We start from the raw sequence: 27,938 nt of genomic DNA, 5'->3' as shown, positions 1-27,938 counted from the left end.
ATGACAAGTTTTGATGCTGGGCCTGCATTAGATCAGGCTACACGATTGAACTCTAACATTCTATTTTTCAAAAGCTGTAAAGAAAAGTTACATGTATTCAGATACGCATATATAACATTGATACCAGCAAGGCAACATAATAAATATTTGCTTTAAAGACAACATAGTACTTTAGCACTTTCCCCATTTTGCAGTGTGCTGAGAGCCATATTATGCATTCAAAACTAACATGTTTTTCCAGTTCTATACTACTGAATCCAAAAGCTTCTCAATTACACTGATCCTTGCTAGTTGGAGAATAAAAGAATTTGAAAAGCTGAATTCATTGTGGATAAATACATGCACAATTTATTGGTGAGGTATCAGGTAATATGCAATAATCTGAAACACTGTTGGGGAATTTATTCCATCTAATATTTTTTACACCAGAGACCCACCACTGTACATTAAGAGTCCACTGCTGTTCATATAGCAGGGTTAAGAGAGAACAATTCACTCTAGAGCAAAATTTTAAAACCACATATTGCATCTATTTTCTCATCCAGAATGTTCAGATGAGGTAATATTCCTGGCAAAGATTGAAGATTCAATATAGAAAAGATTTATCTAGTAGAACAAAATGAGTTCTAGTTTCCATCTTCTGTGAATACCAGAAAAATAAACCAGACAGCTGTCTTGAATATCTGATTTGCTGCAGAGCCAAAAGGTGATGATGTCCTTTCCTGAAGCAATCACCAATATTTAGTTACCATTCTTCAGGCTAAGCAACAACTGGGATACTTTTTCATATACTACAAAGGTAATACAGCATGCAGGAGTGACTCTGAGAACATTAGGTATAATTCCTTTGTAAAATCCATGAACTCCTTCTTTCCTAGGGAGAAGCAGAAAGAATTTACTTGCAACTTCCATACATATTTTATAGAGGGAAATCATTCAGCCTATTAACTTTAAATTACATTATTCTGATTTTATTGTTCTTATTATATTTAATTATTGTGGTCTTGAGTATCAGCGATAGAAAGAAAGGCAAGGTATAAAAGCAGGTCTGAATCCAACTAAGTGATATTTAAAATAGGTCCATTGATTTCAATGAGTCTGTTCTGAGTTTGACTTGGCTGGATGCAACCCATAATAGATAATTAATTATCCACATATTTTTATTCTAAATTGATCTTTTAGGTGACACTTCTACAAAGACCATCTTGAAACATGAAAACTGAATTTCTAAAGCAATACCTAATTCAGGAAAGCACTGAAAGTCCATACTGAAATAACACTGAAAGCTTATTTGCACAGAGAAGTGTTACAATCACCTCGGATGCATAGAAAACAGAGACTGTCCACAAATTGCCAAACTGACTTTAGCAAGATTATACCTAGCTAACATTACAAAGTTGTTGTTCTCAAGTGATTTCTTAACAGGCATTTCACTTCTGATTTGATCAAGCTGACCCCACATCTTTTCTGCTAGAGCACTTGTCTGTTTTTGCTTTTTGTGGAAAACCTCTGTGTTAGGTTTCATGGCTAAGCCTTTCTGGCACATAACCCGACAAAAGATTACACATGGCCTATTTCACCTTGTACAACACTTCTCAATACATCTAGGGTTTTGTGACTTTATGTGACAGTCGATTTTCTCCTTTTTTTTGGAAACATGTAAATTACATCTCCACAGTCCTTCTGTTAACCCTCCACCCAATTTGTTGTGGGATAATCCTGGAGACCTTGTTATAGCGGGAGGTGGAGGAATGATGGAACAGTTGCCTATCCCATAGGTAAGAGTGATGATGCAACCTGCCAAGGAAAGCAGTTAAAAATGGGGCTGGGGAAATCAACAATGAAACTCAACAGGGTTACAATAAATTTTAACCTGAGTATGACTTAGATGAATATCCCTACCTGTTTATACTTCACTACTTTTACAGTGCATTCCAAATCAGGTTTACTCAATGAACTCAATGGGGCTTAATCTCAGCAAATGTGCTTAGGATTGCTGCTTTAGTTTCTCTACTGCTCTCACAAACCCATTCATCCTTGTTTTGAACTTCTCTCAAATAATTATAAAGTTACCCAGCTGATATAACACAGAGAGGAAACACACAGAGAGGAAAGGTTGAAAGCTTTATGTCTTTAAGAATGCCAAGTACATCAGTGATAACAAAGGAAGCCCTTTCACACCAGCTTTATATCTCCAGGCCTACCTCCATGTCCTACGGATGACATCGACCAATCCAGAGTATCTGTTGTGCTGATCCTGGAGACGTGCTCTCACAACCTGATAGGGATATGTAGTTGAAACTGCAAAAATTTTCGACAGTGCTGCCATTGTGATATATTCTAAAGTGCTCTAAAAAGAAAATGGTATCAATATTAGCTCCTAACAAATTCACTAAAAGAACAAAAAACAAAATTTCACATTTTACGCTGCTTATTTCTATCATTATACAAGTGTTAGTAGTTCTAAGTTTAAATTCTAACTAGATACTTCCATTTCACAGGATGTCTTACCAATTTCAAATCCGATCGCCTGTTTCGATGTCTATTGTATTTTGATTTCAATTCTTCATATGCCATGAATTGAAGTGCTCCATGCGATGTTCCGAACAGACCAGGTACAAAGCCCTGAACAGAGTTTTTCAGACAATTTAAAATGCAGTTTCATATGAAAAGCTGAGCAACCTATGACACAAAATGTATATAAACAATGCAATATAACTTTAGTTATAAGTTTATAATGCCAGAATGTGGAAGCTGGTTGAAATGGCCAAATACAGAAAAAATATGCATGTAAGAGAAGAAAATATATGGAAACCAGTTTTCGAAAGAAAGAAAGATAAAACAGCTGAGCTTTAATCCTGGTAAGATGGAGGCACTGTGGGTGAGTAGTTCCTGTGCCTCAGAAATTAGTTAGTTGTCTACCCTGGATGGGGTTGCACTCCCCCTGAAGGAGCAGGTTCACAGTTTGGGGATACTTTTGGATCCAGCTCTGACACTGCAGGCTCAGGTAGCCTTTGTGACTAGAAGTATCTTTTACCAACTGCTACTGGTGTGACAGCTGCAGCAATTTCTAGACCAGAAAAGCCTTCCGACAGTAGTTCATGCATTGGTTACTTCAAGACTGGATTACTGCAACGAACTTTATGTGCGGCTTCCCTCGAGCTTGATCTGGAAGCTGCCGTTAGTGCAGAATGCTACAGCATGATTGCTTGGGCTCAGAGACCTGCACTGGCTGCTGATTTGCTACCAGGCCAGGTTCAAGGTGTTACTATTAGTAATCCAAAGCCCTTAATAACTTGGCACCAGTTTATCTACGAGATGGCTTCACCCTACATGTGCCACTCAAACACTTTGATCGACGGAATTGGCACTACTACAGGTGCCACATAATTGTCATTCTACGTTTGTAAGAACTCAGTATTTTAGTGTGGCAACACCTAGTTTGGAATTTCCTGGCTATCGGTAACAAGCAGGAGCCTTCACTGGACTCTTTTCAGTGCCTGCTAAAAACATTCTTCTTTAGACAAACCTACCCAGATGCTTAAAAAGTTGAGGTAATTTTAGTGTTTTAGTATTTTAACTTTTGTATGTTTTCAAGTATGGTTGCAAAATATTCTTAATTTTATTGCCTTATCTTTTTGTAAACCTCTTTGAGGATTTTTTTTTTTTTTAAATCAAGTCATGTAATTTTTTAATGAAATAATAAATGTAGGAATTTTATGAAGCTCAGACACAAATTAAGGACTAGTATCTCAAAGCCTGTGATCGCTTAATCTGTCTATTGTTATTGCGATACAGTGGTGGCCCGCAAGACGAATGCCTCGCAAGACGAAAAACTCGCTAGACGAAAGAGTTTTCTGTTTTTTGAGTCGTTCCGCAAGACGAATTTCCCTATGGAAACGTCTTGCGAGTTTGTTTCCTTTTTCTTAAAGCCGCTAAGCCATTAATAGCCGCTAAGCCGTGCTTCGCAAGACGAAAAAACCGCAAGACGAAGAGACTCGCGGAACGGATTAATTTTGTCTTGCGAGGCACCACTGTAGTTATTGTGTGTCTTGAGTATCTTATACATTTTTATATAGCCTTTTTTTTACACACACTATAAATACTTTATTGTAATTCAACTTTTAACTTCTCAAAAATCCTTCCAAGTCAATGGCTGGGAGATCTAAGAAAGCACAACGATTTCCACCTGCAGAGGGAGAAGGCCCAGGCAGGTAATAGGCTGCTGCTCCCACCTGTTCAGTTCAGAAAGGGGCCTTTTGAGGAGGGGGGGTGCTAACTGGATCCAAAGCCCCATGGAGGGGCCTCATTCCTGGGTCTCTTGGAGTTTTATTTTTTACTATGCAGTTCCAGTTAGGTGATGTCTGTGGACCAGTCGTCTGTGGTCAGGAAGCACCTCATCCTCTAAAGACAGTCCACTGATCTAGCAAGAAGGCAGGGCTCCCAGTTCTCCCAGATCAGAAGCCCCTCACTTTGCAGCATCATGAACTGACAAAAACTACTTTCCATTCAGTCTACTCACAAGTATGTCTTTTCCTGCTACCTATCCGTTCCTACCTACTGGTTCTGCCACTACAGAACAGAATTATCTGTTAACTCAGGCATACTGGCCCAAATGCTAATCCTGACTCGGTTTAGACTGAACTCCTCACTGTTGGAATTCAAGCCTATATCAGTAGTAACTGGCAACTCTCCAGGCACCCGGCTTGATCTCCTGTTGACCTCCCTGTCTGCATTCCCCAGCAAGATCCAGGCTAAGTCGCGATAGGCGATCCTTCTCGGCGTGAGAAGAACACCCCCCCCTCTTTCCTGCCCCCCCGGCAGGGGAAAGAGATAGACAGAAACGTATCTACATGTCTTTATTTCTGTCTTTGCAGCGTTACAAAAAACATGACTGGTCTCTTCAAGCTCCAGCAGTCGAGTGACGAACACTTCCTGTACTTCCTGTACAGGAACAGAAGGAAGAGCTCATATTACACTCTGAGCTAATTCCGGTGCTTCGCACGGTGAACTGCCTGTCGCTCTGTTTCCCACGGACAGTCCCAACATTCCCATCATGTTTTGTTTTCAAGCTAGCAGTTGGCAACTGCATTGCATCCATATCGTAACATACTCCCCCATATGAATCAATGTGAGCTGCGAACAAAGCTTGATCCAGAGAAGAAAACAAACAGTTGTTATACATATAACAATCCCCTGTTGTTTCAGTTCCACCCTTGGAACTACCCGCCACTGGTTTCCCCAGTGTACCTCTCTGGTTGTCTGACTTCCAAGGAATGAGTGCATCTGCATTACGTTGGCTAGGGAATGTAGTCTTACGCTTAGCAACTCCCTGTTGTGTCTTTGTCTCTGACTTGGACACAGCTTTAACCTGTCTTGAGTTGTCTACAATACAATGGTACCTCGCAAGACAAATGCCTCGCAAGACAAAAAACTCGCTAGACGAAAGGGTTTTTTGTTTTTTGAGCTGCTTCGCAAGACGATTTTCCCTATGGGCTTGCTTCGCAAGACGGAAACGTCTTGCAAGTTTGTTTCCTTTTTCTTAACACCGTTAATACAGTTGCGACTTGACTTCGAGGAGCAACTCATAGAACGCGGTGTGGTAGCCTTTTTTGAGGTTTTTAAAGACTTTGGTGATTTTTGAAGCTTTTCCAAAACTTTCCCGACACCGTGCTTTGCAAGACGACAAAAATCGCAAGACGACAAAACTCGCGGAACGAATTAATTTCGTCTTGCGAGGCACCACTGTAGTAACACATGCAACAGCTGACTTAGCAAACTCCTTTGAATACCTCTTGGGTGGTACACCCTTTGTAACTCTCTCAGACTTGCGTATGATGTGCTGATCCTCTCTGCTCACTGGTTCAGTCTCAGGACTATTTGGAGAACCAGTTCCAATAGTAAACAGTGGTTCATCCTTCACCTGTGAAGGTCTATCCATTGTGTGAGATTTCCTCTCAATGACTGTGTCAACTGAGCTCTTTGAGCTATTACTGTCACTCTCAGTACCACAGTAATCAGTAAAATCATCATCATCATCTGAATTGTCCTCAGTGGGAAATGTGTGAACAATTACTCTCTCCTGTTCAGGAGCACTCTCTAGAAATTTTGTGAGAATCACCTGACCAGATTCAGACAAAATTACTCTGTAGAGACCCTTTTCATAACCCACAAAAATGCCTCTCGCATTCTTTACCCCACCTGGAGCATCAGATTTCACATGAGACCCAAACACCCTAAAATGGGCAACAGAAGGTTTTCTGTTAAATAGCTTTTCAAAAGGAGAACATCCCAAACCTTTTGAAACCTTTCTCAACCAAGTGTAACAAAAACACAATAAAGATTCCGCCCAATACTCATGTGGCAAATGTGAACTCAGCAATTGTGCCTTCATCCCATTTTGCAATTCTCTGTTCACTTGCACACAGACACTTTTGTTCCATGCACCTGCTGAAACAGCAGTCTTGTGCCCTATGCCCTGCTTATCCAGGAAATCCTGAAAATCCTGTAAAAGAAAAACTGGCTTTCCCACTATCTCAAGTATGGCTCTGTGACAAGAGAACTGAAAATGCTAAAGAGGCAGAGGGAGGAAAATGATGATAATAAAGCCCACTGGCAACCTTATTGCAGTGAAACTCATGTAGTAACCATTCACTGATTTTGGACACAGTGGTAAAATACCGTCATACCCATATCAAATACCAGAAGTCCTGGCTTTGACTTATCTTACCTTATATAGGCCACGTACACCTTCATACTTGTATATTTTGATAAGGGCATCAAGCATCCCTTTGTACTGCCTCTTTGATGGGTCAACACCAGCTTCATACTGCAACACAAGCCGAGTCTTTGTTACCCAGATTGGGTTTGTAATGCACAGAGTCATTGCTCCTATGATCAGATGGAGAGCTGACAGTTATTTTAATGTCAACACGCAACATCCCCTCAACACATGGGCACTCCTACACACACCTGGCAATTTCTAAGGCCAATGAAGTTTTACGCTGGCATTTAACATTCCAGGTTGATTTAGCAGTTGTTCTGCACTTACCAAGAGCAGCAGATAAAAAGTATATTCTGCTAAAAAATGGACCAATCGTACAGGGTATTTGCACAGTGTGCACTCTACCAAATGCTTTCATTTGACTCCCTATATCATGGGTTACCAACACAGCACCCACTGAAACACATGAGCCTGTAGACATCTTGCTTGGTGTCTGTAAGTTTCCCTTGCTGAAATTAGGGTTGAAAGAAGTCTGCTACTGTAGCCATGGAATAATTTTTAAAAGCCCAACTCCAGCACTAAGAGCTTTCGGGTGTGGGTGGGTTTACAGTTGGCGAAAACAGAAGACTGCTTGCAAACCTAATTAGAACACAGGAAGAACAATTTGGATGGGGTAGAAAAAGGGTCAACTTTTCCCTTTCCAGCTGTACCCTAAGTGCTCTGGAATCACCCTAGGTGTTGTGGAGGGGAGTTATCTTCCTGGAGACTGCAGGTTAACTCTTGCCTCCCCAGCTGTATGCCCCCCCCCAATACACACACACACTCCATTAGGTTTTTAAAAAAGCAAAAACACTTTTTAAAGCCTGTCTAACAGGAGGCAGTGTGTTTGTGCAGAGGCACAGTTCCGATGCACTCGTGTGCATGGTTGCAGTACATGCTGCCCAATGTCTCTGGTTTGCCAATGTGCCCACAGCTTTAAAGAAGTTGCCAACCTCTTCCCTATATGTTGATCAACAATAACAACAACAAAATACAGTATATGGAAAAGCTGAAAGTATTTGCTAATCCCACTTTTATTTTCCTCACCTGCCTCAGCAGCTGACACTAAGTGTTCAGTTGGTCCAAGACTTTCCAGCTTATCCTCTGTCTTGTAGGCTTTAATGGCATTATAGCTGCAGAGTGAAATGTTGGGATAAGGTTAAAGCTGATTAGTTGTTTTACTAATATGTGAAATACATTCTGTATATCAACACACAAAGTAACACACAAACATTTGAACAAACAAAAATGACACATGCTTATCTACAATGTATATAAAATGTATAGGCTAGAAGCAAAACATGTACTTTTCAAGCCCATGGGCACACATCAGTAAGTAGAAGCCTCTTCCCCATTCTTCTTTGAACAGCAGGTGTTATGTATGCCATATCAGAAACTGCTTTTAAAACTTTCCAAGAGGGCTAGAGTCCAAAGTCCCATGGATATATGAAACTAGAAGTTTGGTTATTTGGAATCCAATCATAGTATTCTATACATTAATTAATATTACTTCGAGGGTTTTTTTAAAAAATGAGCTTTACAACTATGATTGAAATATAAAGCATTTAACGATTAGGCTATTATCTATACCATACATATTTACGTGCGTGTGTCTGGTTATTTGTATGTTGATGTAAATAAAAGGTTTACAAAGGTTGTGAAAGAAAAAGCTATATCTGTAAGCAATTACGCTGCTTCCCCCTCCTTGCTAACAGCTCATATTCAGTTAATACTAGAATTCAATGGTGACTAAGAGATTGCTCATTTTGCTACTGGACCTGTAAAAACCGGCAAACATGCTGATAAGGAAGCAATATTCCAAAGTTTCAAATACTAATGTAGCCTTTATTATACCAAACTTCTATACTATAAACAGCAAATTTTATACATATATATATACACATATATACATATATATATATATATATATACACACACACACACACACACACACACACACCCCAGACAAGAACCTCATGGCCTCTAGGTGTGATTGTAATAAGATTTGGCTGTGGCTGGCGAGCAGTAATCCAGAGCAACAGAAGTGAGCAACAGAAGTCACACAAGTAAAAGCTGTTGATAATTAGAAGATTAGCTCAGTGCAATCTTCAGACTTGACCCTAGGTCTAGCGAACTTAATAGCAGATGCCCAGCTTCCCTCACTATTAACTGTAGGGATAAGATACTTATGACATAGTGTGCACTACTACTTCATTTCATACTTCGAAGACAGAGGTCCTGTGGCTGGGACGGGACGATATGGGAATGGGGGGGGCAACTCCCATCTCTTGCAGGGGCGCAATTAGTGCCAGCACCGTCCGTTAAGTGTTTGGGTGTAATCTTCGACACCTCCCTTTCCATGGAGGCGCAGAAACTCCAGCGGGTGCAGAATGCTGCAGCGAGACTCCTTACGGGGTCTTCGCTGCGAGATCACATTCACCCGGTGCTATACCAGCTGCACTGGCTCCCGGTGGAGTACAGGATCAGGTTTAAGGTGCTGGTTTTAACCTTTAAAGCCCTATACGGCCTAGGACCCTCGTACCTACGGGACCGCCTCTCCTGGTATGCCCCACAGAGAAACTTACGGTCTTCAAATAAAAACATCTTGAAGGTCCCAGGCCACAGAGAAGTTAGGCTGGCCTCAACTAGAGCCAGGGCTTTTTCGGCCGTGGCTCCGATCTGGTGGAACACTCTGTCACAAGAGACCAGGGCCCTGCGGGACTTGACATCTTTCCGCAGGGCCTGCAAGACAGAGCTGTTCCACCAGGCCTTTGGCCAGGGCACAGCCTGACTCCCTCCCTCGGCAATCTTCGTGGAGCTCTGGCCCAATGGTTGCCAGTGGCTTGAATTAATTAATTTTATAATGAATGATTTTAGAGTGTTGTTTGTGATGTACTTTTGTACTGTTTTATTGTTGTTAGCCGCCCTGAGCCCGGCTTCGGCTGGGGAGGGCGGGATATAAATAAAATTTATTATTATTATTATTATTATTATTATTAGATTAGGGTTAAATTAAAATGCCACACTGGTATTCCTTGTCCCAGCCAAATTTACATTGCTTGCTCTACCAGTCTAGCTCAAAAACTCTCCAGTGAACTGCAGCCTCTGGTACAAAGGTCCTTCAAGATTAGCCTTTCAAATATTCAGTATTAGTCTTTCAAATATTGACCAGAACAATGGAAAGTAGTTTAAACTTACAAGAAAAAGTAGAGGCCCCAAGAGGCACCTGCTCCCCATATGTTTGGAGTGACCCCTTGATACAAGCCACGTAAACCTTCATGCTTCCAGACGGTTGTCAGGCAATGCAGGATACCATTGTATTTCGGTCTCAGCTCCAAGCCATCATTCACTGCACAAAAAACAACGGGAGATTAGTCTGAAGAAAGCGCATTTCAGAATGAGCTAAGTGAACAACACAGTATACAAAAGTGAGGCACTGCAAGATCTTTTGAGAGTGAAAAAGTTAATTAGCTATAGCCGCTGCACTTGCTACGAATATGGCGAATCCAATGACCTATTGTTATTATTTCCACGTGGGTTGGAAATGGAATGACACACTTGAAAAGCAGACACTCTGCCCTAACTCATTTAATGGGAATATCTGAAGAGGGATTCCACGTGTGCTCTGCTGTGTGCCCTTAAAAGCCTCCTCGTTGCCAGAGTTAGATCATCCCCGGCAATTTCTATTTTAAACTACGCTAATTATTTCTATAAATTACTTGTTACGCGTATTGTACAAACTAGCACGTGCAAATCGATGCCCTCTATTGGCGGGAAACGGAGCTGGCACGTCGTGCCGGGAGGAATTGTGGGGGAGGGTCCCTGGCTATCGGGCCGGCCGATGACGTCACGGACGGTGGGGGTCGTGACCGTTGGTACGGCCGATGACGTCAGCAACCATCGGTGCGGCGCAGGGCAGGAGGGCGGGAAAGACGCGGAGCGCCTCACCTGCGAAGCGGATCTTCACCAGGTCGAGCGGGTGCAGCACCAACGTGGAGATGACGCCGCCGCTCAGCCCGGCCACCAGGTTCTCGAAGTGCACGTGCCTGAACAGAGACCGCGCTGGTGGGGCCGAACTCGTCGTCGTCGTCGACGCAGACCCCGCCACGGTGCACGCTCGGCTCTGCGCGCCTGGGACGGCGGCAGCGGGATTCATGGGAAAACTCCTAGGATATATTTCGAATTAATAACAATTGCAATAAATAATAAACCCCTACGCAGACCTTAGCCGGTAACGTGAGTCGGCTGAGGTAAACTGCCCTTTGACCTGCGAGGCACTTGCCTCGTCCTATAGGGGAGCAGCAGCCGGTCCCTCCCCCTGGGCTGCTCCAATCGGACGGCCGTGCCTCTCTCGGTGGGCGGGTTTACTGCCTTACCGCCCTTGCTCACGTGACCGGGGAGCTGCCGGTTCCTATTTCATCCGCCGTTAGTAGACGCTCGTGCCCACAGCGGCTCTCTCGACCCGGAAGTCGTTCCTGGCTTTGCTCGGTTTCTGCCTGGTCCATGTGGGCTGCCGGAGGGTAGCGGAGAGGACCGTTTCTTCCGCCCTCGCCATCCCGACGCCCTCAGTCGCCGACGATGAAGGTGAAGGTGTTGAGCCGGAATCCGGATGATTACGTGCGGGAAACCAAGCAGGACCTTCAGCGAGGTGAGAAGGGGAGTTATTCGAAAGGGCGGCCGGGTTTGTGTTGAGCGTCGATTCTTAGGAAGCGAAGTTTGGTTCCCTTTGCGATGCCGGAGTGGCTTCCAACACCTGAAGGCAACTCCCGAGTCAGGCTGAGTTTTCCTTTTCTCTTTTTTGCATCGTGCGCCTCTTCAGGCTGGGAGAGATCTCAGAGTTGTTCTGCACATGGCATCTTCCAGAGAGTCATGGGAACTGTAGCTTGTCCAGGGTGTTGGGACTTGTAGCGACAAACTGCGGTGCCTATTCTTTTCTTTCTTCCTTTTTCTTGGGGTGGGGGAAGGGGGGGTTCTGTACTTTTAAAGTATGGTTAGTACATAGCTTTGCACTGTGCCCATTATCCAAAAACCACGACCGAAATTGGGGAGGGAATGCTTTTATACGTGTGAAGTAAAATTTGGTGAAGAAAATCTATGGAGCACTGAGCACAGGGGTCTTTCCTCTCCCTCCCCTTCCTGTGAATTGGGTTGCATCTCTTTTGCAGTGATAAGGCCTGTGCCATTTGCCCTGGTTGCTGGCACAATCTGGGGCTTGTGTGACATTATGGTAAATTCTAATCTCATTGCACAGAGCACTTGGATTATTGCAATGCATTCTGTGTGGGGCTACCCTCCAAGACTTGAAACTGCAACTAGTGATGCGGCAGCCTGATAAGTTAACCAGGACAGCTAGATGTAAACATGAAACACCAATCCTAAAAGCAGTGCACTTGACTGCTTATGTGTTACCAGGCTCAACAACATCCTGGTACTGGCCTATGAGGCCTACTCTGCAGGAGTGCCTTTTTCAGTACCAGACAATTTGATCCATAAGATCATTGCTGGGGTGCCGGGGGGGGGGGAACGGACGGACACCCTTTTCATGGACCTCTGAAGGGCCTTCTCTAGTGGCATGCTGATTTTGGAAAGCCCTCAGCTTGAAGATCTGTTTGTCCCCCTCCTTGCTTTACATAAACAGTTGTCCGTTAAATACATTTTTGTCTGGTTTTCCTGAATTGAAGTTACTTTGTTTTAATACTTAAGAGCTGCAGATGATTTTTTGGTGTGTTATAATGGTTCTGAGGTTTCTGGATATTTTGTATGTTGGTTATTATGTTTTATATATGATTTATGTTTTATATGTTATTGTATATTACTCTAGGTACTCTTGGGAGGAATGGTGATTTAGAAATGTAACTAACAAAAAGAAATAAGAAATTTGCTAAAACATTGGATTTAATTCATGAACATGTTCTACATTCTCTGAGCAGTGTGGTGGTTTGCCTGATTACCAGTTTATTGAAATCTCAATTTACCACATTAAATGGATTGTGTATGTAGTGACTGATAGAAACATATTTTTAAAAAAATATATTTGAGGGCTGTTTATGAACAATGTATGTTCATTTAAACAGGATTCTCAATTTACTCAAAGCTTGTAAGGCTGATCCAAACAAAGTATGAGAACATTTTTGTTTTCCAGCATAGTGGTGTCTTTTTAACTAGCTACATAAAAGGCAAAAGGAAGCTTTATGACAGTAATCTTCTCTGTTGTTTTGTATGTTCATATGATTATTTGGTTTATAGTTCCACGGAATTATGATCCTGCATTACATCCCTTTGAGGTTCCACGGGAATATACTCGGGCACTAAATGCAACAAAATTAGACCGTGTTTTTGCAAAGCCTTTTGTTGCATCATTAGATGGCCACAGGGATGGTGTTAACTGCATGGCTAAGCATCCAAACAGCTTGTCTACAGTTTTGTCTGGAGCATGTGATGGAGAGGTATGTATAATTGGATAAAAACAACAACCATAAAGTGTCAGATCATGTTTTTACTGTGGTTATTTAATTCTGCAAGAAATAGAACCTTGCATTTCAGTTATGTGTGCGCCTAGAACTGTGAGCAAGACTGCGCTCTCAGTTTTAGTGCTTAGGTGCTATGCCCTGAGAAAAGGCCTATTTAATGGAAACAAGCTACAGTATATTGGATTAAGGGTAATAATAATAATAATTAATAATAATAATAATAATTTATTATTTATACCCCGCCCATCTGGCTGGGTTTCCCCAGCCACTCTGGGCGGCTTCCAACTGAATATTAAAAACAATACATCATTAGACATTAAAAACTTCCCTACTTCAACTGTTGCTCTTGTTTCCTAGTGTATGTTCTCCTTCCCTCTTGAGACAAGGTATTTGCTGCCTGAAATATTGAAATAATGTTATAGTAGGATCACCAATTTTACTTATTCGATCTGATCTTAATGCAATTTGCCAACAAATAAGAAGAAAGGGGGCTGGAAACCCTTGCTTACTGGGCTCTGGATGCTCTCGCGAGATCATATGGAATCATCCAAGATCTCATGGAGTCAAGATCTCCAGAGTCCTCATGTGACTGTCCCAGAGCCCAGCAAGCAAGGTGGAGGGCTTAAAAGCTATTTCCGTAAAGGGTTTACTGGGCTCTGGAGACTCCCTCAATATATTTGGGGCCATCTGAGATGTTGGGTGGCTGGGGCTGTTCTCGGGCTCATTCTGACTTTGTATGATTTTACCTTTACATGCAACCCCCAGAAATACAAACTTCACATAAGTTGTGATCACACTGTCCTGATCTCTAGATTTCAAAAGGGCATTGCACCGTTTTGTAATATTGTTCCAAAAAACAGTTTTAATGCTGAATTGTTCAATAACAACATGCTGCTGTTTGTTTCCAATAGGTTAGAATTTGGAACCTGATGAAGCGTGAATGCACCCGTACATTGCTGGCACATGAGGGCTTTGTGAGAGGAATGTGTACCCGTTTCTGTGGTACATCTTTCTTCACTGTAAGTATAATATTGGCAATTATGGAGAAATATTAAAGTGCTTGGTATACTTCTTTTTCTTTGTTACTTTCCCCCCATTCTGTTTTCTAAATAATAGAATCAAGTACTTTTATTTTATAACTCTCGCTTACTACTGCAGCAGCTTATTTTTTATCTAGTTCAGGGGCAGGGAATCTCAGGCTTGGGGGAGTGGGTCAAATGCAGCCTTCCAGCCCTCTTTCACTGGCCCTTGGGTCTCTCCCCACTCTCCTGAAGTGCTTTTGCCTGGCTGAAATCTCCTTGAACTGCAATAATGCTTTTGCTTGTCTGGAGGTAGAAGTGTTTTCGTAGAAACCTCTTGACTTTTGTGTGAGTGGAACGCAACCTCTTATACAAAGGTGAGAGTTATTATGCGCATTTTTGCCTCTGACTTTACCCAAAAAGTTGAGCATGAGGGAATGTGATCCTGCAGACAGAAGAAGGTTTCCCACCTCTTTAGGTTTTACTCTTCCATACTAATGCTACTTTCTTGGAGCATAAAGCAAGCCCAGGGGTAAGCCAATCCTCCAAACCACTCCTGCTATTTCAGAAATTTGCTGCTTTCTTTGAGTTTGAAGAGCAGGCACAATGTTCAAACAAATGTGTTCTCTGTTCGAAAAAACTATGGATTTACATATCCTCTTATTTAAATATCCTCTGTCACTATTGTAAGTCCAGTCACTCGGTACAAGTAATTCTTTTGCCTCTAGCAAACAGTTCAATAAAGTAATGGAGTCCTTGCTGTGTACTTCAGCATAATTAAATACAATCCCTCTTTAGTACAAACACGTATCTGTTGATGACTATTGTGAGACTTAAAATATTTTTATGGGTATTTTTTAATACCTGTTGTGCAGCCTAATCCAACTTGTATTTAGACAAAAGTAAGTCCCATGGAGTACTTGCATTGGATTTGAGTCTTGGGATAGATGTGCGGGAATATTTGCAACACTGTTAGAGCTAATAACTCTTCATTCATCATTTACTTTTCACAATTTGCAGTGTTCACTATGTTATTCACAGAAATACAGTTGCTTTCATAGCCCTTTTCCATAGAACTTTAAAAATGTTTAGGCATGCAGCTGGAAGGACAATAGATTTGTCACTCACAATCAGTGAGTGAGGTCCCAAGTAAGGAGAACTGGCAGTTAAAAATGATGAAATATGCAGAGTTAGCAGGTCTAACAAGTAAACATAGCTGTCAACTTTTCCCTTTTCTTGCGAGGAATCCTATTCAGAATAAGCGAATTTCCCTTAAAAAAAGGGAAACATTGACAGCTAGGCAAGTAAAATAAGAGAACAGGAATATCAAGTATATAAAGAGGAATGGAAAAATTTTGTGGCGTATTTGGATACAACTGTAAACATGTGCAAACATTAGTAGGATTAAGGTAAATTCAACAATATAACACATAACAAAGGAATAATAAAGAAATAAGGGAGCTAAATGGATATACAAGAATAGGTGGGGTGGGAAAATTAAAGGAACGAGGGAAGGGGAAGTTGTAAATGACTGGGGTGTGTGTGTGTGTGTGTGTGTGTATCTATAGCTATATCTATATGTGAGAATTTTGTCATTCAATCTGAAAGAAATGCAATCTGGCACCACAGTTATAATCATCATCATCACTTTTAATTTGTATACCTTCTTTCTATTTTACAATACCCAAGGTGGTTTGCAGGTTGAAGAAACAAAGAATGTACACCTTATAACAGTCTAATCCAAGACAAAAATGTGATAATAAAACATAACTTGAAAATAAGCAACCTATATCAAATAAAGTAATATTCAACAATCCATTAGAATAGTATAGAATAATATTAAATATCACATATAAAAATTAAACAGAAATCCACTCTTAACAATTATAATAAATAATTTCTGAACTATAATCAATAAAACAATGGCAAATCACAGTGCATAAAATAATACAATACAAACTGAGAAGCAGAGACTGAAGGGTGGGCCAAGGCAGGTGGAAGAAGGCCTTGCCTGATGAAGTCTCTCCCCTCACAGTTCTTCCTCCAAGAAGTAAATTTAAGATTGACTATGCACACTTGTTACTTTCACATAAACGTCAGAAGGACTGAATTGTAACTCTCTTACTATGAATACAATGTTTTCTCCAAAATCATTAGGTTGGTGATGATAAAACAGTGAAGCACTGGAAAATGGAGGCACCAGCTTACGGGGAAGCAGAAGAACCACTAAATACGATTCTTGGAAAGGTATTACTTTATTCATTGTCTTGTTTTGCTCTCCTTTTCCTTCTATGTTTAAAGATTCAGATGAAGTTATTGTTTTACTTGAATACGAGCAGAAAACTATTGACCTTGGATCTGTAGTGTCAAAGATGATGTAGGTGTCACTGAATGCAGTTATCGGACAATATTCCCATAAGGTGAGTGCCCTTGCAATGCTGGTACAAAACCTCTGTATGAGTTAGTTTATTTATTAGATTTTTATACTGGCCTTCAACAAAAATGGTCATGGGTTGTTTTACAAAAAAAGAGAAAAGCATAATGCACCTTAACCAAAATCATTAAAATAATTATCATAAATTACATAATTGGCATAAAATACCATAAATGTGAGTTAACCCGTCAGCCACTAAAAATTCAGCAGGAAGATGGGTTTTTAACCCAATATCTGGAAGAATACTAAGGGTGAGATTTAGGCACGGAAAGACCACTGAAAAGGCTGCAGGAAGAATCAGGTTGTAATTTCCTGCCATACCTCTTGAATATTTGTGTCCTGGGGCAGTAAGTTGTAGAATTCAGCTGCATATATTTATGCTAGTGATAATTATCCCCATTTTCTTAAAGTTCAGCAAATAGGTGTGATATTTCCATAATAAAATTTTCTGGATAGTTTAATTTAGCTTTAAGCTACCATTTAGCTTTTAAAAAATAGGTCCACTCAAGTATAGTGACTTGCTATGCTGTTGCCTCTTGTGGGATTGTATTTGAAAATGTGATAAAAAAAGGTTGCAACTTTTGAAGTACTTGTAGAGCTGTACCCATGGTTAACTGTAATTTTTTAAAAAATAGCTATACTGTACTGTTCTTCCTAACCAAAGTTACTGGAAATGACTAGCAAAATGTCTGAATAAATAAAACAGACAATTGAGACCTCAAGGGTCCCTCATGAGATTGGGTTTCCTTATCGAGATTGCTGCTGTCTCTTGTACCTGCTGGCACTAGATGCAAGAGGGTGATGAGGCAAGGGTGTTTACAAGCCTCCACCCTGACTTCAGATGTTCCAGCTGCTATTCCGCTGCTGAATTTCTGGGTCACAGGAGGTTTCAGAAAAAAATAAATCCTGCTCAGCAATGGTTGCTGAAGCAGGACTCCCTTTCTCTTACTGTTTTAGATGTCTCTTGCGGTTCCTGGCATTGACACTAAGCACAAAACCCTCCGAGTATAAAACAGCAATTCATTGTTGGTACTGTTTTTTATATTTGCATTTTAAAGACTGTGTACACTGGAATTGATCACCATTGGAAGGATCCTGTTTTTGCTACTTGTGGTCATCAAGTTGATATCTGGGATGAACAGAGAACCAGTCCTTTATGCTCTTTGACGTGGGGAGTCGATAGCATAAGCAGTGTCAAATTCAATCCAATTGAGGTAACATTAATATATATTCCACTGTAAGTACTGTCACTAAATGTTTTAGTACCAGCAACATAGTCAGTGTCGCTGTATAAAATGCAGTTGTATATCCTTTCAGAGGAGTTGGAGGATAACTTGGGTAGATAAAGGTAAAGGAAGATAATGAGTGAGGAGGGTGAAAAGACGCAGAAATCACAGGCGACGGCAGACCTTCTTGTCTGTACTTTTTGCAAGTAGATTTTGAGGAAGGATTTTGGAAAGGGAGAAATGGCTTGATGGGCAGTGAGCAGGTGGGGGTAGATGTTCACAGAAAAGGCAGTTGCAAAGGGAGCAGAACAGAGTCTTGGGTGAAAAGGTAGAGATGTTTAAAACTAAAAGTATTAGATTTCCCAATTGTAAAGTAAGATGGGGTCATTAACCCTAAAAAGAGCATCTGTTAACTATACATATCCAAGGATTGCACTCATTGCATACACTGAGCAGTTTTAAGAGTTCCCCTGTCATTCCTTCCACCCACTCAGACTACTTTTAGATTCTCCTAGGTTTTAAAATCAGTTTAAAAGCATGAGATCTGGGAAATGTCTTGAGCTTTATCCCCTCCACATTATCTTCTTTTTTAGCAACAGTAGATTAAATAAGATAGCTTATGTACTGCTGCTGAAAATTACACTGTTTAAAAGATAGGGCTGCTGGTTTAAATAAGTCCTGTATATATTATACCTTTTTCAGTTAGCACTTAACAATTTTGTTTAAGTTTTTTTTGTTTTGTTTTTTGCTTGAAGATATTTACATGATATGCAACTAATTTTTCAGATGTACCTTTTGGGAAGCTGTGCTTCGGACAGGAATATTGTGCTATATGACATGAGACAATCAACGGCATTGAAGAAGGTAATGCATAATCTTTAAGATCCTGTGACTGAAGTGTCTGTGTATGAATTCCCTGCACACGCCTTTTCATTTTGGAAGGGAAGTTATCTATTAAGTTCCACTGCTAAGGAGCTCCATAATTTTCATAGTTCTCGGTTGGGTGCAAGATTCTTTTAACATAGAATTCTTTGTCATGTAGCAGATAGAAAACGTAGCTTTTCTGAGATCACTTTAGGCCAGCATTGAGAAGCCTTTGCCCACAAGGCTGTTTCCCCCCACATCACACCCAAATAAGGTGTGCAAATAAGGCAGATAAATATTTGACTACAAAGGAACAGTTGGCAGACTTGAAATGTGCTCCCAAATGTGTTTTGGGCAGCGGAGATTTCCTTTGGATAAACAGGACTTTTCTAGCTGGAGAAATGGGTCTTTACCACAAGTCTCCACTTGCTAGGGATTTAGTCTTGTTTTTAAAAGTATTTGTTGTTTTTGTGTTTTTAAGTGTTTTAAATTTTATTTAAATTGCCTTGAGGTGGTGGTTTAAAAGGTGATTAATAATTTAATGATAGTGCTAATAATAATAATAATAATAATAATAATAATAATAATAATGTGTGCATTTTATATTTGACACTGGAATTGGTTCCACTGGGGAGCTCCCACGCACAACCAATCCCTGCAGAAAGCAGGGCTTGCAGTCATTGCTGATCAACTGATCTGTACTGACGGCAACCCCTACAGTGTTTGGCTGCGCTCCAGAGCTGCCTATTGGGAAGCTCCGACTGCATCTTATCCCTGTTGAAAGCAGAGGATCAACTAAAGGGATCTTTCATAGTAAGCTGGCCTGAGTTCAAGCTGGTCTACTTTCAACGGATGTCAGGTGATGGATGGGTGAGCACCCGCCTATCAAAAGTGGCCTGTGCAGGGGCGGGGGGGGGCGGGGTAGGGGAACACCTGTTGGGCTGTATCCAGTTCCCCACCCCTGCTTTAGACTACTGTAGGGAGATAGTGGAGGTATGGAGAATGCTTTGAACACAATACCTACCCTTGGAACTCTTTGCCTGTTGAGATCAAGCAGGCACCTTCACTGCACTCTTTTCGACGCCTGCTAAATACATTCTTGTTTAGACAAGCCTACCCAGAAGCTTAGAAAGTTGAGGTCATTATAATCTGTTTTAGTATCATAACTTCTGTATTTTTTTAAAAAAGGTTTTTCAGTATTGCTGTATATGTTTTTTGATTTTATTGTTTTACCTTTTTATACACCACTTTGGGGTTTTTATAATCCAAGTTGGGGGGGGGGCTGTACACACATTAAAATAGTGCAGATTTGGGAAAGGACAGTACCATGGGCACCTCTCCATACACCTATGTGTCACACTTCCTTATACTAATTTCTGTTTCTCTTAGGTTGTGAGTCAGCAAGCTGGAGTCTGACTTTTTTTTAACCTGTGTAAAATACTTAGGCTCCCTTTTTCCGAAATGTCATTACTGTGGAAATGGAACATTTCAATAAACAACATTGTCTGTGGATTAGAATAGATCATACAACACAACTGAAATTTTGTTTGTGTGGTTCAGTTCGTGGTGTGGTTTGTTCAGTTATTTGGTAAATAAATGGTACAAGATCATGCTATGCAAATAGTTTCCCCACCGAAAAGGAGATATTCGAAGCCTCTTCAAGGTTCAGTAAAGGTGAAAGGTATTCACTGACTGAGGATAACAAACTTCCTTCTTTGGCTTACAGTATCTCCCAGCTGTCGCTACTATTGCCTTTTAGAGTGGGACCGTACAGCATATGGACTGCTAAAGATTTTTTCAACTAATCAGCCTTCTGCCAAGTAGGGGTCTGGCTAGAGTAAGTTGTCAGTTTCATCCCTTCAGCAGAGGATCAGGGCAGTCTCTTTTCATTGCCATCTGGCTTTTTTTCAAGCCTTGTTCAGAGTTTCTGATCAGCAAAGCAAATTACTACCAGTATGTTCCAGGGTCTGCATTTAAACCAATTAACATAATTTCACAATATCTACCCTCTATACAAGTCTGCCCCAAGTAAAAGAGGAGTGTCCAAGCCTGTAGTTTTCATTGGTGAACTACATGTACATTTCATTGGTGAACTATTACCTCAGTAAAGGAATTGTCATCATATGAGAAAAAATTATTGTGCATTATAGTTCTCCTGATAGCTGTAGAAGCCTAGGTGAGTTTGAGATCATGGGACCTGTATTTTTTTTAGTAGTCCTGGCTTTTGTGAACAAGAATCCATTGAACAAATACACTTGATGATATCTTGTCATGAGTACCTTATTTTGAATCTGCAGTTCTTGGGCTGCATCCTGAGTAGTTTTTTGTTTGTTTTTTTTACTTGTCAGTTTCTTTACATACGCTTTGTTTTTGGGAAATTCTTGATGCTAACACCAGCATATTCTACACCTTGCACAGGCATGTTGGGAACTTGTGGAACTTGTACCAGTTGTTAATACATCTGTATAACTTCTAGTGGTTATCTGAAAAATGTTTGAAAAATATTTAAATTTTCTCAGGTTATCTTGGATATGAGAACAAATACGCTTTGCTGGAATCCCATGGAAGCTTTCATTTTCACTGCTGCAAATGAGGACTTCAAGTAAGAATTATTGTTGCCTTACTTGCTCTCTATTTAGACTTCTGTAGTTATTCAGAACATTTGTAATTTTAAGTTTTGACTTCTGCTTTGTGTAAGGATATGATTTTTATAGAAGTTACAAGGAGGCTGTTGGATTTTAACTTTTATCTGGAATCGAAAGAGCTACTTATTTAAATTGTTTTTACTTGTTGGTTTTTCCATCTGTGTGGACCTTCAAGATGTCCAATATGATAATCAATTTGGCAATTCCTTCAGGAAACCTCGGAGGAGGACAATGAAAAGAAAGCAAAGCAGAAACAAACAATGCCTGGATGAAATACTGGGCTCATAGATAAGGAGGGGGTTCAATAGATCATTGCACGTGTATCAAGTTGAAGCTCACTCAGAGCAGAATTGGCCTCTAAGGGTAAAATGTACTCCTGGGGTCCAATGGGCACCTGCCATGCTTGCTTTGTAATTTACCGTATTTTTTGCTCTATAAGACTCACTTTTTCCCTCCTAAAAAGTAAGGGGAAATGTGTGTGTGTCTTATGGAGCGAATGCAGGCTGCGCAACTATTCCAGAAGCCAGAACAGCAAGAGGGGTTGCTGCTTTCACTGCGCAGAGATCCCTCTTGCTGTTCTGGCTTCTGAGATTCAGAATATTTTTTTTCCTTGTTTTCCTCCTCCAAAAACTAGGTGCGTCTTGTGGTCTGGTGCGTCTTATAGAGCGAAAAATATGGTATTTTTTCAGAGGAGTGTACAAGAAAAAATACAAAAATAGAAAAACTACTCCAATGCTTTTAAATTCCTTTATTATGACATTTCATAATACAGTCATACTTCATGTTACGTCTGCTTCATGTTACGTTCTTTCAGGTTATGTCCCGCCGCAACCTGGAAGTACCGGAAATGGTTACTTCCGGGTTTCGCCACTCACGCATGCGCAGATGCACAAAAGCGGCGAATTGCAACCCGCGTGTACGCAGACATGCCGCTGCGGGTTGTGTTCTTTTCATGTTGCGAACGGGCCTCCTAAATGAATCTCGTTCGCAACCAGTGGTACCACTGTACAAACAAAATGCTCTATCAAAGTCAGACATGTGGGTACAAAGATTTTGAAAATACATTTGATTATGCTAGTATTCAGCCCCTGGAAATGAAGCTTTACCTGAGCAATTGAACATAATGGAATTAAGTGTAAAGTGTTAACTTCCTTTCTCTTGCAGCTTATATACTTTTGATATGCGATTTCTTGACAAGCCTGTAGTGGTTCATATGGATCATGTGTCTGCAGTCCTTGATGTGGATTACTCTCCTACTGGGAAAGAATTTGTGTCTGCCAGCTTTGATAAATCTATTCGCATTTTTCCAGTAGACAAAGGTCATAGCAGGTCAGTGATTTTACAAATAGGCTTCTCTTGGGACCCCCTCCTCCTTTCCCACCATTCTTAATCCTCTCATAAACTTATTTAATGTGTTTATTATCTTGAGAAAGGATATATCCTCCTACCAGTAGTTGTTTGTTGCTTGCACTGAAAAAGTAATAATTCACAGCTGTTGAATTTCCAGTTGAATTGTCCAGTATTTCAGTACTTCCTATTCGTTAGAATGTATATTGAATTTGCAAACTAAAATTGATTGGGTTCTAAATCCTACCTTAGACTAGCCTAATGACGGGCTCACTCAGTGGGATTTTTGCTTTTGCAAATCCACTCTTTCAAGAGTCTTGTGTCATGTATAATGGTGAGCTGCTCAAGAAACAAGTCACTTTTCTCTGCGTGGAGTGACCTTATTTCTTATGCTATCTGTCAGATTCTCCTGTGGGGCTGGGAGAGGTCAACATCTGACCCACTGGCAGGATCCACTTCCTTACCCCTACTTATATAAAGTAGCTCTGTTTTCCTTCAGAATAGAGCTTTGCTTCTCAGGAGTTCAAGATATTATAAAAATACATAATTAAAGGAAACAGTTACAGTATTGACAGACTGTGTTGAGACACAGTAAAGTCATTCAAACTCAGAAAATAATGTGTATGTGTATTAGTTGACTTCCAGGATCCACATAACCTAATGATATCTTTTTAAAAAACATGAGTTTTGCATAGAAGTAATATTTTACTTATCAAAGGCACATTGCTGAACTTATTTGTCTGATCCAGGAGGCCTCTTTCACAGTCCCAAGGGCTCATAAGCCATATTTGTGTTCCTAATTAAGCCCTGAATGTGAAACTTGAGAAGACAGAAGAAATAAGAGATACTCTGTTTATTAAGTTCATTAAAAGCCCTTGGCAAATGAACCAGATGTTTGTGTGATTAAATGAAAGAATCAAGTTATTCACCCATATGCTATTGTATTGCTCTTGTCCTCAGAAGAGTGATTTTTCAAAACCTGTGACAAGCAAAAGGCACAAATAAAATATTTTTTAAAAAAGAAAGGGTTAGGTGAAAGAAGCATCTGAAATTGCATACAATTATTTTCTTCCAGAGATCAATAAGGAGAGTAGAGGGCACCAATAAAGTGGTGTACTTTATTGGTAAATACTCTGTATAAAATAAAGTACTCTGTTTTATCAGAATGTCATGACTGCTGTTAAATATGTCTTGAAGTTAATGATCTAATATGTTAAGGAGTGATTGGACCATTCTTTAAAAAACTAATAATTTGAGCAAAGGGGAGACTTCCTCTTTAGTTACTCTCTTTTGTCTACATAATATATGAAAAACAGTTAATCTCAATAAATTGAATTTGTTGGTTGTTATCATACTATAACCTTATTTTATATGTGCACAGCACAAGACTCATGGGGCTCAGGCTTGGTTGTGAGGTCCTCCTGAACTCCTAAACTCATATATAAGCGTGCACATATGAACATACTTCTTTTCAGGCAAACCTCACTGTGAAAATATTGGGTGAGATTCAGTATAGCAGAAGAGGGTATCCACTACAACCCCCTGTGCACCCCCAAAATCTGCTCTGGTGCTTTGGGAGACTCCTCTTGGGCAGTTTTTTGGGGCATGCAGGGACTGGAAGGGGAGAAGAGAAACCACAAGTCCAATTACACAAGCAGATTTCCATCAACTAGAGGATGAATATTGTTTGATGTTGCCCACTGTTTATAGTTGAAACTATAAGCACCAATTAAAATTATATAACACTATATGATATCAATCTGTATAATAAAATGGCCAAGACATACTTCAAAACTGCATCTCCCTTCACCTCAGAGCAAGATTGTTTTTTTAGTAGCCCTGTGGTGGCAGTGAATAATAAAATAAAGCTATGAATATGTATTCATGATTGTAATGTGCTTTGGTTGCATTCCGATCTTAATTGAAAACAAATTAGACTACTGGGGACATAAGCAAAGTCTCCATGTAAGTAGTAATTATCATCTATAGCTGTTCTATGTCTTATGTATTTATTTTTAAACAGTAGACTTGAATGAAGAAAAAATATAGGTTACAATAAATAATATAACCAAATGAAAATAATTGTAAATTGTACATAGTTGTTAAATAATTACAAGATGGGTACTCTGCGCCTTTGTAAATATTTTAGAGTATAATTTAAATCAGAACAGAGTACTTGCTCTAATTTAAGGCGTTATATCGAAGAGTGAAACTCATTTTGCGTAACATTGCTTTTGCAGCTCCTTTTTTCTCTCCCACAAAAAGCTATTCCTGTGGATTGAGGGACCCTTTGGAATAATGTTGCTGCTGCTTGTTGTTGTTAATTATTATTATATTATTATTATTATTATTAGATGACGATGATGATGATGATGATTATTATTATTATTGAATTGTCTTACACACGTTTCAAGCCAATGTGCAAGATACAAGAAAAGAACTATTAAAAAACCCCAGTTAAAACCAAAAGAGAAAACACCAGCAGATATATATTTTAAAAATACAAATCAGATACCTTAGCAGGGACACATTCATCCAGCTTGGAATGCCTGTTGGAGAAAAAATGTTCACAGTATCATCTAGGTTTCATCAAGATAGGCTCTGCTGAGTTTTATCTTTGCTGCCACAAGCCAAACTGGTCATGTGACTTTCAGTGACATATGTTTCAGGTTTTTTTTGCACTTAAGCAGAACTACAACCAAGCAGGTGTTGACTGAGTTTCTGACTGAATGTCAAAAGCTGATCTATATAACAGCTTCAATGCCTGGTATTGCCAACTGCACACCTAGTCAATGGAAGCTTAGCTGATAGTTACCCCCCCCAAAAAAAAATCAGTTTGGTCTTCCATGTGCTCAGAGTCATGAGAACAGGCTAGAAGTTGTCATTATTAGCACAGAGGTGATTCACACGACCACTGTTTATCTCATCTGTGTATTCTGGTAACAGACATCTTCCTTGAGGTGTTGGGTAAGGGCCCCAGAGATACTGTATTTTTCGCTCTATAGGACGCACTTTTTCCCCTCCAAAAATTAAGGGGAAATGTGTGTGCGTCCTATAGAGCAAATGCAGGCTGCGCGGCTAAGCCCAAAGCCAGAACAGGGAGACGGAGCACTGCACAGCGCGCCGTCTCGCTGTTCTAGCTTGGAGTTAGCTGCGCAAAGCCTCCCCAGGGCAGCAGGGTACCTTCACCCCGCTGTCCTGCGGAGGCTACGAAGGCTGTACGAAGGTGGGGGGAAGGCTGCAACGCCAGCCCCACAAGCTCGGGGGGCAGCGGGAAGGTGCGTGACGCCTTCGCGCTGCTCCCCGACCTAGTCTTTGGGGCTGGCAGTGGGGGAAAGCAGCGCTTCCCCTCGCCAGCCCCAAAGAGCAGGTCGAAAGGAACCCAAAGCCTTCGGAGCCCAACAGGAACTCCCGATGGGCTCCGGAGGCTTCGGATGAATGCACAGAACGCACCTTGTTTTAGAGGGGGAGAACAAGAAAAAAAAATTTTTTTCCTGTTCTCCCCCTCCTATGGTCCGGTGCGTCCAATAGAGCGAAAAATATGGTAATTATTTTTGAGTCTTTTGTATGCAGTTAGTAATTTCTGAGGATTTAGGTGGTGCTACATATTGTTTAATTTGTCTGCAATACACGTTGTATACCTTAAAAATAAACTTATTGGTCCCTTTTATGAATAAAAAAATAACACTTTCCAGTGTTGAAAGGAAAATGCATGATGAAAGAAAACATCAGTATAAATGTTCCAATTTAATAGGTGTTTTTGTTTGTTTGTTTGTTTGTTTGTTTTAGAGAAGTCTATCATACAAAGCGAATGCAGCATGTCATTACTGTTAAATGGACATCTGACAACAAATATATCTTGTGTGGCTCTGACGAAATGAACATTCGTTTGTGGAAAGCTAATGCTTCTGAAAAACTTGGTGTGGTAAGTAAATTCAAATTATATTTTAAAAAGTGAATTAAGGTGACAAAATTATATTTATGTATTTAAAATGCTGATCTTTAATTTGGCTTAGTTGTATGCATGATAATCTTTCATTGCAACTAGCATGCCTTGAGTTTGCTCATATATTATGTTTACCATATATTATGGTATATATTTCTATCAATTTAATATAACTGTTCAGTGGCTCAGTTCACACGTACAGCTAAGAGCAAACCATGTGTTAGCATGAGGCTGTGGGTTCTCAGAGAGGTTATTGCTACCACTGCAGTCCTCCCCCATTTCCACGGCAGTACCTGGGGCTCCGGCTCTTTGTTTTCTCCAGATTGTCTCCTCCAGATTTGTCAGGAGCGAGACAAATGATAAACCTGAGTTTTTTATGACACATTAAATCAGACTGGTTTAGCACTGGCTAATGCAGCAGTAGGACTGGGGGAGGAGCGCAGAAGTAGCTGTTTGGCTAAATGCTCCTCAAGAGAGTAGAGTTGATCATTCAGCTCCATGCTCATGTGATACTGCCAAAGATTAAGCTTCTGAAGAAAAAAAAATGCAATAATATTTAATGCATAGGAAGTGTCCTGCAGGCTAAACCTTTTTTTTTCTTTAAAGAAACCAATATGAATAAAAGGAGCTTCTCCATCACTGCAGAATTCTCCTCTGTCAGAGATGCACTGCACAATTTCACTTGACGTTTGGATTAGACCTAAATACACTGCTTAGGTTGTGGCTTTCATAGTTGATGAGTGTTTATTTGACTGGTAGTTGTACTTTGACACTGAGGCTGCTCAAGTATTCATCATTTCTGACATTCATGTTTCCTTTGCTTCATTAATGTATTTGGCGTTGCACTCATTACGTAAAATCAGTGGAACACTCTAGCAAGAACAGCATCTCTGCAGGAGCCAGAGGCGCTTACCCTGTCTACACTCCACTGACGATTAAGCCTATGATATTCTGGGTAACTGTGGTGGAGATAAATGACATCTAGTTGTTACAGCTGCAGGAGAGTGTTCTTTAAAAAGGACTGTGCTGCTTTCCAAAATAGAAACTTTACGTTTCTGCATCTATGTAATGCAGACTTTGTGAAAGCAAATCTGCTTTTACATTGCAAAAGTTGTACGCGATTGAATAAGTTACATGAGATGGGCATTTTAAATATCTAATGGGGTGCACCTGATACAATTTAGACACGCTGCACGCTAATCTTGGGTATCTTCTTCACAAAGA

At 40.4% G+C, this 27,938-nt stretch overlaps 2 protein-coding genes and 1 long non-coding RNA gene across 3 annotated transcripts in view; 1 reads left to right on the top strand and 2 right to left on the bottom strand.

The window, feature by feature from the left end:
* Positions 1 to 321: 321 nt before the first annotated feature.
* SLC25A32 (solute carrier family 25 member 32) lies at positions 322 to 10,919 on the bottom strand (the record flags this gene model as incomplete). Its single annotated transcript, XM_081013796.1, has 7 exons — positions 322 to 874; positions 2,205 to 2,350; positions 2,512 to 2,625; positions 6,731 to 6,891; positions 7,811 to 7,896; positions 9,962 to 10,112; positions 10,712 to 10,919. 7 exons carry the CDS (start codon positions 10,917 to 10,919, stop codon positions 742 to 744), a joined length of 999 nt encoding a protein of 332 aa, XP_080869922.1. The 3' UTR covers positions 322 to 741.
* A 350-nt stretch (positions 10,920 to 11,269) lies between these two features.
* DCAF13 (DDB1 and CUL4 associated factor 13) overlaps positions 11,270 to 27,938 on the top strand; it is a 20,682-nt gene continuing 4,013 nt past the window's right edge. The window contains exons 1-9 of the mRNA XM_081013791.1: positions 11,270 to 11,411; positions 13,010 to 13,209; positions 14,145 to 14,252; positions 16,410 to 16,499; positions 17,745 to 17,900; positions 18,699 to 18,776; positions 21,296 to 21,378; positions 22,586 to 22,750; positions 26,558 to 26,693. Coding sequence (XP_080869917.1) covers positions 11,342 to 11,411; positions 13,010 to 13,209; positions 14,145 to 14,252; positions 16,410 to 16,499; positions 17,745 to 17,900; positions 18,699 to 18,776; positions 21,296 to 21,378; positions 22,586 to 22,750; positions 26,558 to 26,693 — 1,086 coding nt within the window. The 5' untranslated portion in view covers positions 11,270 to 11,341. The remainder of the gene's footprint in view (positions 11,412 to 13,009; positions 13,210 to 14,144; positions 14,253 to 16,409; positions 16,500 to 17,744; positions 17,901 to 18,698; positions 18,777 to 21,295; positions 21,379 to 22,585; positions 22,751 to 26,557; positions 26,694 to 27,938) is intronic.
* LOC308481449 overlaps positions 23,607 to 27,938 on the bottom strand; it is a 20,832-nt gene continuing 16,500 nt past the window's right edge. Inside the window, exons 2-3 of the long non-coding RNA XR_013988678.1 lie at positions 25,284 to 25,317; positions 23,607 to 23,747 (exon numbers count right to left, since the gene is read on the bottom strand). This is a non-coding gene — a long non-coding RNA (uncharacterized lncRNA). The remainder of the gene's footprint in view (positions 23,748 to 25,283; positions 25,318 to 27,938) is intronic.

This window comes from Podarcis pityusensis, assembly GCF_964106645.2.
Source record: "Podarcis pityusensis genome assembly, chromosome: 7".
Taxonomy (NCBI): Eukaryota; Metazoa; Chordata; class Lepidosauria; order Squamata; family Lacertidae; genus Podarcis; species Podarcis pityusensis.
Note: the sequence above shows the minus strand (reverse complement) of the source record. Positions and strands in the feature narration are given on the sequence as shown.